The sequence below is a fragment of the Budorcas taxicolor genome, chromosome 6 (assembly GCF_023091745.1).
Source record: "Budorcas taxicolor isolate Tak-1 chromosome 6, Takin1.1, whole genome shotgun sequence".
Taxonomy (NCBI): Eukaryota; Metazoa; Chordata; class Mammalia; order Artiodactyla; family Bovidae; genus Budorcas; species Budorcas taxicolor.
In genome coordinates, this window is record NC_068915.1 from 95,939,386 (window position 1) to 95,954,856 (window position 15,471).

Genomic DNA, 15,471 nt, shown 5'->3' on the forward strand with positions numbered 1-15,471 from the left:
CGACTGAGAGACTAACACTTTCACTTTTCACTTTCAAAACTTTTTGAGTAATAAATCAACAAGAAATAATAGCTAACAAATGCACACTTTCATAATTTGAGAAGCTAGCATGAAAAGATGAGGTCATTCTGTGGGTAATCAGAAAATGAGCATGACTTCCTCCTGTCAACCCTCTTACTCTATATGGCCCATGTAATTAAGTACAGTTGTAATTTAATCATGTTTACTGTTACTTCATGCTTACAACATTTCTCTCTCCCTTTCTTAAATGTGTGCAGATGATCCAGTTCCTGGGAGAATCCAAGAATAGAGTTGAACAATGAAAGGTTGAAAACAACCACAGTTTCTAAGGCCATTAATCTGACACACACAATGATGGGCATTATCATCATTGTGCTGCGTGATAATTAGGTAGAAATGGTAAATAGTTCTCTTAGACGTCGGTAATGAGCATTGCTCTTAAAGTGTCAAATTGAATATTTCTGGGGTCAGCTGCAGGAAGGCCTGTTCCTATAAAAAAAAAAATGGTTCTCAATTGTCACTGCACATTAGAATCATCAAGGGACCATCTGTAAATCCTGTACCCAGGGTCCTCACCTCAAACCGATTTAATCAGATTCCTTCGGGGTTGCACCAGGACACCAGTATTTTTTACTACTCCCCTGATGATTATAATGTGCATTTGCACTTAAGAATTACAGCTGTAAACAAGAAAACACAAGGGAGTCAGAAGCTGCTTTTTTCCCTCTATTTTCCCACAGTGCTGGGAATAAGCCTCTACTGAAAGCTCAACAACCAGTCAATCAGTTACTATTAAGAAATTAGCAGCTGATTAATTAATAATCAACTGATGTTCATTTTTCACAAGACTTTGCTATATCTGATTGTCCTTTACAAGATAACCAATAAATGCAGGAAAGTGACAATCATTACTTTTATTCCTTCTTCCCAGCATCCTATATGGAATCTGAAACAACCTGGCACTCAGGGACATGCTGTCAAATCAGCCTCAGGCATTTATTTTTTTCAATTGTGGTAAAATACACAACACAAACTGTACCATCTCAACTATTCTTAAGTGCACAGCTCAGTGGCATTAAATGCATTCCCAATATTTTGCAACTGTTGCCACTGTCCATCTCTAGAACTTTTCTCATCTTCCCAAACTAAAACTCTGTACCCATTAAACAATAACTAAAACTCTGTACCCATTAAACAATAACTTAAACAAGAACTCCTCCCAGCCCCTGGAAATCCATTCTACTTTATGTATCTAGGAATCTGACTCTCTAGGTACCGAAAATAAAGTGGAATAATAATATTTATTATTTTGAGGCTGACTTATTTCACTTAGCATAATGACTTCAAGGTTCATTCATATTGTAGCATGAAAAGGAAGGGTTTCCCCACTCTCTCTTAAGGCTGAATAATAACTCATCATATGCATACACTCCATTCTGTTTATCTACTCACCCATCAATGGGCGTCTGGATCACGTGGATATGCTGCTATGACTATGCATGTACAAGACTCTGGGCTTTTTATATACAGCTTTACATATCCAGCATGGCCAACATTCTTTGCCAGAGAATCTCACACCAGAGATTCAAAGGAGCTGGTATGGTGTGCAGAATTCCAAGATGGCCCCACGATCTCTATCCATCTGGTGTCATACTCTTCTGTAGTCCACTCCCCTTGAGTGGAGAGGGAATCTGGGACTTGCTCCTTACCAACAGAATACGGCAACTGTGATGGTAGGGTTGGCCAGTGTATGTTATATGAGACTTCATTTTTTTAGCCAACAGTAATAAGAGATTCTCCAGGTGAACCAAAGTAGTTAGATGGCCCCTGTGTAGGACATATGGGACCAGGAACTGTGGGCAGACCTCACACCAGGAATTGAGAGCAGCCCCTGGCTGACAGCCAGCAAGAAAATGGGCATCTCAGTCCTACCACCACAAGGCACTGAATTCTGTCAACAATCACTGGAGCTTAGAGAAGGACATCCTCCTTTTAGAGAAAGCACTAAAAAGGAACACAGCTGGTGGATACCTTGACTGCAGCCTTGTGAAACTCTGAGCAGATGACCTCATAGCCTTGACTCCTGACCCACAGAAATGCTAAGATAACAAATATGCATTGCTTTAAGCTGCTAAATCTGTGATAACTTGTTATCCAACAATAGAAAACAAACACACCAGAGTTTCTCTGAGTTTCTAGTTCCAAGAAATATCAAATAGTATCTTTCCCTGCTCACTTTTTTCTTCTCTTTTTCTCACCTCATCTGGAGAGAAGAGACTAGAAGCTACCAATCTTTCTTACACATTTCTCAGAGCTTGATAAAAATTGGTGCCTGAAATTTACTAATTACAATGAATGTGTCATGACAAACAAATACTCCTAGAAGAATTAAAAGGAAATCAGGAGTTCCTGATCCTTCACACTTTAATATGAATTACATACAAATTATCTCCTGGCCATTCCTGAACATAGATCTTGAAAAACAAAAAACTCTGTCAAGCAAGACTATGCTGAAAAATCTACAACTCAGCAATGCTTCTAAGGAAAGTTGGCATGGAGGGGAGCAGACAAATTACCTTAAAATAAGACTTTAAAACAGAAAAAAGTTTAGCTGAAAGATAATTACAAATGTATCTTCTACATAGAAGGTACCTCCAGAGTCTAAAAACTTTTCCTTGGCTTTAGATTTTTTTTCCCCCTTCTTGAGAATTCAACTGCAGTTTAAAATGCTAGAAAAAGTCAGCGATAGGAGCTAAACTGCTCAGACTTTGCAGCTCTGGAAACTGACTGCACTGGCAGAAGTCAGTGATGATGCCTCTCTCTGATTGGACAGGCTAGGAGAAAAGGCCACTGTCTTCTCATTCACACTATTTCTGCCACACTCTCTCCTGGCACTCTAGCAAGGAAATGGGCAGTGTCTGGAATGGCATGAAATGTGTGTGAAGGAAAAAATGGGTCAGAAAAGAGTAACTCATTTCAGAAGACACTTAAAAGTCATAAGTGGCTATGCCCAGTCCCCCAGGCTCTGCCCGGTCCCCCAGGACAGTCATTCAAAGCCAACCCTCCTATCTATTTATACTAGCCAGGACATGGAAGCAACCCAAATGTCCATTAACAGAGGAATGGATAAAGAAGATGTGGTACATATATGCCATGGAATATTACTCAGCCATCAAAAAGAAAGAAATAATGCCATTTGAAGCAACACAGATGGGCCTAGCGATGATAATACTAAGTCAGACAGAGAAAGACAAACATCAAATTATATCACTTATATGTGAAATCTAATCGTACAAATGAACTTACAAAACCAAAATCAAGTCACAGATACAGAAGACAAACTTATGGTTACCAGGGGGAAAGGTGGTGGGGAAGGAGAGAGAAATTGGGAGATTGGGATTGACATATACCTACTACTAGATATAAAAGGATACGAATAAGGACCTGCTGTATAGCACAGGAACTCTGCTTAATATTCTGCAATGACTATGGTCTTCCCTGGTGGCTCAAACAGTAAAGACTCCATCTGCAATGCAGGAGACCTAGGTTTGATGCCTGGGTCAGGAAGATCCCCTAGAGAGAGAAATGGTTACCCACTCCAGTATTCTTGCCTGGAGAACTCCATGGACAGGGGAGTCTGTCAGGTTATAGTCCATGGAGTTGCAGAATAAGACACGACTGAGTGTTGACTCATTGGAAAAGACTCTGACGCTGGGAGAGATTGGGGGCAGGAGGAGAAGGGGACGACCGAGGACGAGATGGCTGGATGGCATCATGGACTCGACGGACGTGAGTCTGAGTGAACTCCAGGAGATGGTGATAGACAGCGAGGCCTGGCGTGCTGCGGTTCATGGGGTCGCAAAGAGTCGGACACAACTGAGCGACTGAACTGAACTGAACTGAGCAACTAACACTTTCACTTTCACTTTTTCAATGATTTATATGGGAAACGAATCTAAAAAAGAGTGGATATATGTATAACTGATTCACTTTGCTGTACAGCAGAAACACATTTTAAATCAACTACACACCAATAAAGAAAAACACAACAAAGTCAGCCCTGCTATATTCACCTGGAGTAACTTATTTAGAGGCAAGCAGATCCACAAACTGCTATAAATATCCTATAAATTAAAAAGAGAGCAGGCAAAATATAATGAGTGCAGGTTTCAGAGCTGTTCTGATTACATGGCAGCTGTCTCAGCATCTAGGTGATGGTTACCCAGCTTCAGGAGCTACTGAAGACCAGCATGGGCTAGTTACTTATGCTTGGTAAGCCTTATACAATAACACTCACCCAGCAGGCTTGCCTGGCCTATATTAGGGACTAGAAATTAGTACTTACGGCCACTGATACTAGTCTAATGCTGATAGTGGAAGAAAATTAGGAGCAAACAAAATAAACATGTAAGTGAAAGAAATGAGGGAGAGAAGACAAAAAGAACTAAGAAAGAAAAGAACAAAATTAAAGAATTCAATACTCAATAAACATTTGTTGAACTGAACTGAATGTGTTCATCTGAAGACGTAAAGGGAATTACCCAGCCAAGGATATTGGGTCAAAAATGGCTGTGGGTTTTGCATAATATAAAAACATCACAGAACATGCTATAACTCAGGAATATCAAACGTCAGGGGAGGGCAAGGGGGCTCCGAGTTAGCTTGGTACTTAGAAAAAGCGCTTAGATTTTTGATTCTTCACAATGATTAGTTCTAGAGTCTTGAATGTTTCCTGACGTGTAATTAAACATTTTCTCTAATATCTAGCGACTGATAGACTGGGAGATGTGAGGATAAAGCGAGAAGGAACAGAGTGAGACTATAAACCAAGCTGAAGGTAATTTGAGAGGTTGACAGAGGACTCAGTGGGGTACAGGGGGAGAAGAGCCCACACCCCTTGGCTTCTAGAGAGAAGGAAAAAAAGGCAGGGTAGGAAGTGACAGGGGCTGGGTGCTGACGTTGAAAAGCACTGCCCATCCCTTCCCCCACCACGGCCCAACCCCAAGTGGAACCATTCAGTTTGCAGGCTGCACACAGTGCTAGAGAACACACCTTTCCCCACCAGGCAGATTCGCACTGGCAACTTGGTTCAGCAGATGACCTTGAGCAAGCTGTTGAATGCCTCTGACCTTTCATTTCACCTTTGGTCTAAGGTTAAAGTTAACATCAACCTCCAGTCTCCATGAGATAATAAACAGAAAACTACAGACCTCTAGCAGTTAGCCAAACACTTGGTCTTCTCACCCCTTTCCTGAGTAGCCAGCTCTGATCTGGATGTCTAAATGCACGTTACTGCTATTAAACATAAACTTCTGATTTCAAGCATTCTGACAACTTTTAGTGGACACAGAATCCAGATCCTTTCACTCACAGCTTCACAGCCATCATATCACCTCACAGCTGGACCTTTCTCTTTTTCCTTCCCTTGTATTTACTGAGAGCTTCATAGGTTAAGACAATAGTCACAAGCATATGCATGAATGTTGTTAACTGTCCAACTAATAATTAAGTCTGTACATACACTCTTAAAAATCCTCAATAATCTATGTAAAATGTAAATAAAGACCCTCTCAAAACAGCAACATCTAAGTCACTACCTCTTGGAAGAAAAAAAAGTTTGTTTACCTTCCACACTTAGCAAAAATTTCCTCCACTGCAAACTGATAACAGGGCATCACTTTCTCGAAGCACAGTTTTCAGGAAGAAATAACAATAGCAGGGAGCTGTTTGCAACTATACCAAAAAAAATTAGAAATGTGTCTATCTGGTGGCTCAGAGGGTAGGTAAAGCATCTGCCTGCAATGAGAGAGACCCGGGTTCAATCCCTGGGTCAGGAAGATCACTGGAGAAGGAAATGGCAACCCACTCCAGTACGCTTGCCTGGAGAATCCCATGGACAGAGGAGCCTGGTGGGCTACAGTCCATGGGGTCTCAAAGAGTCAGACATGACTGAGCAACTTCACTTTCTTTCTTTCTAACTATATATCTAATTTTTTATAAGGCCAACCAACTAAAATATAAAGAACCCTCCTCTAATTTTCATTTTGGTATATTTGTTATAATGAACTTTTTTCTTTTTTTGGAGTATACTTGACTTGAATACCAGACCACCTGACCTGCCTCTTGAGAAACCTATATGCAGGTCAGGAAGCAACAGTTAGAACTGGACATGGAACAACAGACTGGTTCCAAATAGGAAAAGGAGTACATCAAGGCAGTATATTGTCACCCTGCTTATTTAACTTATATGCAGAGTACATCATGAGAAATGCTGGGCTGGAATCAAGATTGCCGGGAGAAATATGAATAACCTCAGATATGCAGATGACACCACCCTTATGGTAGAAAGTGAAGAAGAACTAAACAGCCTCTTGATGAAAGTGCAAGAGCAGAGGGAAAAAGTTGGCTTAAAGCTCAACATTCAGAAAACTAAGATCGTGACATCTGGTCCCATCACTTCATGGCAAATAGAATGGGAAACAGTGGAAACAGTGGCTGACTTTATTTTGGGGGCTCCAAAATCACTGCAAATGGTGATTGCAGCCATGAAATTAAAAGATGCTTACTCCTTGGAAGGAAAGTTATGACCAACCTAGACAGCATATTAAAAAACAGAGACATTACTTTGCCCACAAAGGTTCATCTAGTCAAGACTATGGTTTTTCCTGTAATCATGTATGGATGTGAGAGTTGGACTATAAAGAAGGCTGAACACTGAAGAATTGATGCTTTTGAACTGTGGTGTTGGAGAAGACTCTTGAGAGTCCCTTGGACTGCAAGGAGATCCAACCAGTCCATCCTAAAAGAGATCAGTCTTGGGTGTTCATTGGAAGGACTGATGCTGAAGCTGAAACTCCAATATTTTGGCTACCTGATGAGAAGAGCTGACTCATTGGAAAAGACCCTGATGCTGGGAAAGATTGAGGGCAGGAGGAGAAGGGGACAACAGAGGATGAGATGGCTGGATGGCATCACCGACTCAATGGACATGAGTTTGGATAAACTCCAGGAGTTGGTGATGGACAGGGAGGCCTGGCATGCTGCAGTTCATGGGGTCACAAAGAATCGGACATGACTGAGTGACTGAACTGAACTGAACTGATACAGCAAAAGTAATTCAGCATGTGTGTATATGTATACATATATAATATATAAATATGTATATAAATGTTCTTTTTCAGATTGTTTTCCAGTTGAGGTTATTACAAGATATTTAAGATAGTTCTGTGACACACAGTCTTTGCTCTGAACAGACTTTTTTTTAATATTTATTTATTTGGCTGCATTGGGTCTAGCTGCAGCATATGGGACCTAGTTCCCTGACCAGGGATTGAACCTGGGCCCCCTGCATTGGGAGCACAGTCTTAGCCACTAGATCACCAAGGAAGTCCCTCGAATAGATAGCACATTTCTTGGTTTTGAATCCCACTTCCAGCAGTAAAAGCTGTGTAACCTCAGGCAATTATTTAATTTTGTATGCCTCAGTTTTCTCATATATAAAATGGTATATAATAATCATATCTATTATGACTGTGATAATACTAATATACATCTCATATGTTTACTTTGAGGATTAAATAATTCCATATTTGTGAAGCACTCAGAGTGGTGTCTGGCATATCATTAGTGATGTATAAATGTTGTTATTACTATAATCATGCTCATTCCATGGAAATACTTTTGCTCAGTAGAAGAGCCGCATTTTTAGAAGGCAGATTGAAATGTTCAGCACTGCTTTAGACACGAAGAACAAATGATAACAAACATACTCTTCCTTGCTGTTTTTCCATATCTTGTTTAAAAGGGTGACTCACGAGCATGTTCCACTTTTACCTATTCTGCTCCTGGGGTGGGAGTGAAAAATGAGACTAATTGTCCTTCCCAACACTAGAGTCAACATCTGAAGTCAAACAGCAAGTCTTTGTTTTATCTTTCCTTTTCAAAGAAGAACAATAGTTTCAAATGATAGTTTAAGTGTTCTTAGTGAAAGGCAGTCATACCAGCAACTTGCCAGATGTCTCTGATTAATCTGCCTGTGTTCCACCAGACATTCTGCATGAGCTTGTAATTTTGTTCTGCTGGTGCTGAAGTTTGCTAAACAATGTCTACATAGACAGAAAATTTAATTTCAGTAAAAGGTCTGACCTCTGGAGACACGGTTGTCTTGGTGTTCAAGGCAGGTCAAACACGGACAGAAATGCGATCTGAGCTCTTTCTTGCCCACCTTTGCCCTTGATATTCAGTTTGCAGCCTTGAGAAGCACTGTGCTCATTTTGGAACCCATTCATGCCCCTCCAGATATATCACAGTCTGTATCACCAAATCAAAACCATTCTCTGTGTCTTTTTCACACAGGCCTGAACTCTGAGGATCCAGCACCTGGTGAATATTAATGAAACGGATAAGCTCCACTCAACTCTGCTTGGAAGAAGCCAGGAAGCACCATTGTTCTTCCTACCAGAGTATAGGGCCTATCAAAATAGAGCAGACTGGTGCCCAAACTAACCTGACTGGAGGCCTTTAATCTTTGTGGGTTGCTTTAAGAACACATGTGTAAGCAGATAGGGTCGGGGACCCCTAGGAGAAGAGAACCAGCTATCACTTGTTGACATAAGAGAAGACATTTTAAGCCTTCAACCATTTTGTGATCTAAGCCTGGTCCCAATCCTTGCTCTCCATCAGGCCAGAATATAACTTAACCATATCAGAGACAATAAATCAGTTGTAAAGATTCCCAGGTTCTATTTCAAAAATAAAGATCGGACTGAAACACATTCTTGAACTATTTTGCAGGATCCAAAACTCCCTTGAGTCTCAACCACCAGACTGACTGGAACCTAAGGAATGATGATGTGGACCTTTGCTGACCTTTGTTGATTTTAATCAGCTAGAGCCAGGACTCTCTCAGTCTTTGCTTCAACTCTGTGCTGAATTTGCCTCTGCTCCAGGCCCTCCATGAATAGGCACACACTACTCAAGTCTGTCGGAGAAGGCAATGGCAACCCACTCCAGTACTCTTACCTGGAAAATCCCATGGGAGGAGGAGCCTGGTAGGCTGCAGTCCATGGGGTCGCACAGAGTCAGACACGACTGAAGCGACTTAGCAGCAGCAGCAGCAGCAGCTCAAGTCTGTTCATAAATACGCAGCCACCCTTAGCTTAAAACTTGCCCACTTGTGCTGTTAGGGACCTACTGCTTTGAGAAATATCCCCAGTGTTCTCTTTACTGTTGCAAGGAATAAATCCTTCCTTCTCCCGCTCTTTGGCTTGGTAGTGTCTTTGAGCCTGACATCCACCAAGAGGAAAATCCAGTTTTCAAGTAACACGAGGCTTTTGGAGAGAAAAAAACTGATTTCAAAGTCAAGAATCTTGTGTTCTAATCTCAGCTCTGCCACTTACCATGGCCTATTCTGCAACTCCCCTGCACCTGTTTCCTCACTTCTCCAGTAGGGGAGAAGCATGAAACAACCTCTAAGGTTCTTCCAGCTCTAAATTTTCTATTCTTCTACTGCTGCTAAGTCACTTCAGTCGTATCCAACTCTGCAACCCCATAGACGGCAGCCCACCAGGCTCCCCCGTCCCTGGGATTCTCCAGGCAAGAGCACTGGAGTAGGTTGCTATTTCCTTCTCCAAAATCTTCTATAGTTATCATAATAAATTTAAATCAGAGATCGGAGTATTTGATATACTGTAATGCTCTGACTCATCATGATTTATGATAGTTCAGTAAGGCTGAGGACCTATAAAATGGGCTACGTGCCCACACGGCTGTGTGCTTCTGATGATCTCAAGTGATCAGTGGACACACAGCCGCATCCCTATGAAAGACTGTGATCAATTGCAGATTTATGCAGTTGAAGATGACATGGTATCCACCCCAATTCAACCAGCTCATTCTCACTTTCTATGACTCTGCCATGATACTGAACACAGGTCTTATCTTGTCTATAAAGTTCTCCCCAAACATCACTAGGTCATTATTCCAATCTCAGGAGATAGCGGTTACAGTTGAAACTACATCAGCCAGAAATGCAGTATCCAATACAGTGGTCATTAGACCCATGTGGTTATCTAATCTTAAAATAAGTTGAAACTAAAAATTCAATTCCTCAGGGCACTGGCCACATGTCTAGGGCTCAACAGCCGCATATATGCTATTGGCTACTATATCAGGCAACACAGGTTATAGGACATTTCCATCATTGCAGAAAATTCTCTGGGACAGCACTGGGTTATTCTAGAACCTGATCTTAAAAAGTAGCTTTTTGAATTTTGCAAAAGACAAATTTCAAGAGTTCTCCAATGCCACTAGAGCATACAAGTTCCTCCAAGTAAAGCAGGGAGCTGTAACTATACCATTTAAGCAACCCCTTCAGGTCCTATAAGTACACAGAGATGACATGAGTGGGCTGCCTGGCAATTGCATAGGTTCACTTGCCATTTATAGTACATTTGAGCCCAGGGGCCTCTGCAAACTCACAGACTGTGGTGACATGGGTTTGAGACTCTCTCATGAATTCCTGAATCTGAACCTCCACGTTCCACATGTGTCATTTCCCTCAGATGTTGTTCTCTGGTTTCTCTCGGTACTGCCTATGTCCCTCATGCTGTTGACTGCAGGAGTCTCCCCTCACTTTCTTGCTCATTGTTAAGTACTCATCAGAGACCGCATTTTTGACAAAAAGACAAATTAGACACCCAATGGCTTTCAGATTGAGGGTGTAGAGGGGGACCTGATCCAAAATGTAGTTGGCACATATTAGCAGAGACAAGATTAGTCATGAACTCAGCCAGAAACCTTTATAAAGTTCAACAAATAAATCATGAGAACCTAAAAATACCGGGTTGGCCAAAAAGTTAGTTTGGGTTTTTCTGAACCATCTTACAGAAAAACTCTAATGAACTTTTTGGCCAACCCAATAAATGAAGGCACCATTTTGACTGATATCTGAAAATTCTCTAATGTCTAATAGGAGTTGCTTGGAAAAGTAGCCCAAACAATGGATACTGTTCATAATCATTGTATCAGTGAACTCCAATCCTATCTTTTCTAACTTCTAGAAAGTTATTTCTTACAAAATTTATGAATTAAAATATTCAAACTTTACTTAAAGCCTTTCCCTCAAGCTGGAACTACTGGAAAATGGAAAGTGAATTTTAATACTGAAAACTTTCAAAAAACTGGAATACTTTAAGTCTCTGAATTGGTGATGTTAGCTATCTGTGTTTAACCCATTATTCCAGACTTAAGGGAAAAGACTTTTTGGAAGGGAAAATTGAAGCATAAATGTCTACAAGGGGAAATAAAACAAAAACCAGTCAATGAAAAAGAGTAGCTCCCATATTCTAGTTAGTTTTTCCATTTAGAACCAAAGGGCTCTATGAAAGCATAAAGGGATTATGAAGACATAAAGGATTTAATCTGGTCTTTTTAGGATTTAATCATTACAGAATCAATTATCCTCTTTCTTCATCTTGTCCCTAATGCAAACTTGTACTCTTGGGCTTGCCTTTAAGATGTTTGAGGGGAATCATTGCTCATCCTTACTCAAGGGCTATAACGTCTTTCCTCTTCTGTGTCCCACTCACTACAGAGGTGATTTGGCTCAACAGTGAACTGTGCCTAGCTGCTGATTTCCTTTATCTTGTTATAATAGAGCTTATAAAAATCAAGAGGAATGCATTTATCTGGAGTGGTTTCATTACCTAACACCAGAAATACTTCTGGTATATATACTCAAATGGACATAAATACTGGTATAAATACTCAAATGGACATAAATCTTTGGAACAAAGTAATTGAAAATAATCTTCCCTCATGAGGTAAAATCTCATGGGAGATGTAGGAAGATGGTAAAAGAAGATGAATTGCTATTACATTCTCTCACACTTCTAGATATACAAGCACATTTCTATCTGAAAGAATTTCTGTGGGTAAATAATATATTGTGCTTATGTATAGTATACGTGCATGATACATTGTGCTTATGTAAGGTATACATACATATATATATGTATAAGGTATACATATACATATACCTTACATAAGCACAATATATCATTTACCAACAAAAATTATTACCTGCAAAAATTATGTATACTATACATAAGCACAATATATTAATTACCCACAGAAATCTTTCCAGATAGCAATGGGCTTGTATATACAGTAAAGTTTGCCAGGAGAAATATCAACAACCTCAGATATGCACATGATACCACCCTAATGACAGAAAGTGAGGAGAAACTAAAGAGACTCTTGAAAGAGGATAGTAAAAAGCTGGCTTAAAACTCAACATTCAAAAAACTAAGATCATGGCATCCAGTCCCATCACTTCATGGCAAATAGAAGGGGAATGTGGAAGCAGGGACAGATTTTCTTGGGCTCCAAAATCACTGCAGACTATGTCTGCAGCCATGAAATTAAAAGATGCTTGCTCCTTAAAAGGAAAGCTATGACAAACCTAGACAGCATATTAAAAAGCAGAGACATCACTTTGCCGACAAAGGTTCATATAGTCAAAGCTATGTCTTTTCCAGTAGTCAGGTACAGATGTGAGAGTTGGACCCTAAAGGTTGAGTGCTGAAGAACTGATGCTTTCAAATTGCGGTGCTGGAGAAGACTCTCGGCAGTCTCCTGGACAGCAAGGAGATCCAACCAATCAATCCTAAAGGAAATCAACTCTGAATACTCATTAGAAGGACTGATGCTGAAGCTGAAGCGCCAATACTTTATCCACCTGATGCAAAGAGCCGATTCTTTAGAAAAGACCCTGATGCTGGGAAAGACTGAGGGCAGAAGTGGACAATGCAGATGGTTGGTTAGCATCACTAACTCAATGGACATGAGTTTAAGCCAACTCCAGGAGACTGTGAAGGACAGGAAGCCCAGTGTGCTGCAGTCCATGGGGTCACAAAGAGTTGGACACAATCTAGTGATTCAACAGCAACAAACACTATACAGTAATACAATGTACGTGTGCACGTTCAGTCTCAGTCATGTCGGACTCTGCAACCCCATGGACTGCAGCCCACCAGCCTCCTCTGTACATGGGATTTCTGAGGCAAGAATACTGGAGTAGGTTTCCATTTCCTCCTCCAGGGGATCTTCCTGGCCCAGGGATTGAACCCAAGTCTCTTGTGTCTCCTGCATTGGCAGGCAGATTCTTTACCACAAAGCCACGTGGGAAGCCCCAATATAATGCATAATATATGATAATTATTATGTACACATATACCTTATACATCAAAAGAGAACATACCATGATGTTCAATTGAAAAACAAGTATAAGTTTGTAAGCAGCATTTATAATTTCTGAATTCATATCATTAAAAAGAAATAATTATTATGTTTGCAACAGGAATAGATAAGACTTTTCTAAACCAACAAATAAATAAACTCTTGGCTTAAAAAAAAAAACTCTTCTAAACTTCAATATTTAAACAGATTCTTTCAGACACACAGTATTATGATTAATACTCCAGCATGACTTGTTTCCTTAACAAACATTTATCGATCATTCACTATGTGCCAAGCACGGTCAACAAACTGATGAATTAAACCTCCCTTTATAATCCTGTTGTCAAAAATAATCACTTATTTGTTTAAGTCAGATGTTTTATCTTGATTTACATAACTCATATGTGAATAAATTAAAAGCTGTTCTCATTTCACAAATCTTGCATTTTGAAAGAGGGATCCAGGCTCAGACAAGACAATCAAGGCAAAATATCTAATTTCAACTAAGAAATTTTACTCACTGAAAAACAGTGCAGAAAGGAGACTCTGATTCATGATGTTTCTAGTCAATCTTTCCTGGTTAGGAAATTCAATCTTTAGTCAGAAAAAGGCACACCCACACACACACATACATACATACACACATGCACACACAAGAAGGTTGTGGTAAATAATTACATTTCTTTTAAAGATCCTTAATTTTAAAATTACTTCTAGCTTGTAATTGTTGCCCATGCCTGAAACGCTCCACCTGGTCTATGTTCCTTTTTCTTCTTTGGGTCTCAGTTCAAGGTCACCTCTTCTGCCTGGCCTCTGTGACAATCCTAATTCTGTTGCCTCCTTGCCCTTCTCACCCCCAACCCCAGATACCACCCACTATGCTGTCTGTTTCATCATATAATTTGTCTCAATTAACAATTATACAGTGTTTACTTGTTTCTATGTATACCATCCCCGCAAGAGAGAGGCTCTGTGTCTATTTATTCACTAATATATACTTAGCATCTAACACAGAGGCTGGCAGAGGGCAGTGCTCAAGTGAAACTGTGGGATGAATGAATGAATTCATCCCCCTTAGAGGTACCATCTTATCCCTTTTTCATGACTCTTACAGACAGAAGTGCTAAGAAGTGACTTTTGCTATACATATTAATACTGTGTGATCTGTGTACACCATTAAGTCCACTTCTATAGGAAGAGAGAAGGGTAGTCTTCCTAAAACTACCTTTTCACTCCCCTAGGGTTTTCAAGATCACAGAAATGACTTTTGTAAGCTCAGCTCCTTGGTTATACAAATCAGGAATCAAAGTCGAGGTACAGCACAAGTTCTGCTTTCAAGAGAAGTCCTGATTCAAGGGAGACTTTGTTGCAAAGCAAACCACTTCCTCAGCCCCTCTATCCAAAATCTGAAAAGGTTCTTACGCTCTTGTCCACTGAGGAGACTGAGTAAATAGCACTCTAAGGTTTCATCATATGAATGCATTCGGAGCCAAAAAGCTGGGGGAACATCTTACCTTGAGTCCTTTCTGACTCTTGCTTTCTCAAAGGAAAATTCGGGGGGTTTGTTGAGATCATAGGTTCGGGTGGTTGGCTCGGCGGACACTCCAGCCTTCGCTCCCCTCCTGCTGTGGAGGGAGACCAATCCCGAGGTCTTCCGCTGAACCTCAAGAGGCACTTTGTCCGGGGACGCTCGGGGCAGGCTTCCTCCCTGCAGGTGCACCACATCCTGAAGCTTGTTCAGCTGGATGCACTTGTTCTGGAGCTCCTCCGTGAGCTCCGCGATGGCCACAGTCTGTTTAGACAGCTGCTCCCGCAGCTCCTTCAGGTGGTACTCCCGCTCCTGGATCTCAGCATCCTTCCTTCTCAGCTCTCTTTCCAGCTCTGTCACCCTGCTCCGGAGGGCGCTGGCGGTGAGGTTCCCGGGGTGCCCATCTGGATTCTTGGAGTGTTTGGGTTTCACCGAACCATTTCCCATTTTGCTCAAGGACCTGAGAGAGGGCACAGAATCGGAGGTTACCTAGTGGAGTTTCCAGCTTCCCAGGTGGCGCTAGTGGTAAAGAATCTGCCTGCCAATGCAGGAAATATAAGAGATGAGGGTATAATCCCTGGGTCGGGAAGATCTCCTGGAGGACAGCATGCCAACCCACTCCAGAATTCTTGCCTGGAGACAGAGGAGCCTGGCAGGCTATGGTCCATAGGGTCACAAAGAGT

General features: G+C 41.0%; 1 protein-coding gene across 1 annotated transcript in view; it reads right to left on the reverse strand.

The window, feature by feature from the left end:
• The window catches only part of PRKG2 (protein kinase cGMP-dependent 2), a 106,761-nt gene extending 91,526 nt beyond the window's left edge, over window positions 1-15,235 (reverse strand). The window contains exon 1 of the mRNA XM_052642024.1: window positions 14,775-15,235. Coding sequence (XP_052497984.1) covers window positions 14,775-15,235 — 461 coding nt within the window. The remainder of the gene's footprint in view (window positions 1-14,774) is intronic.
• Between the last annotated feature and the right edge of the window lie 236 nt (window positions 15,236-15,471).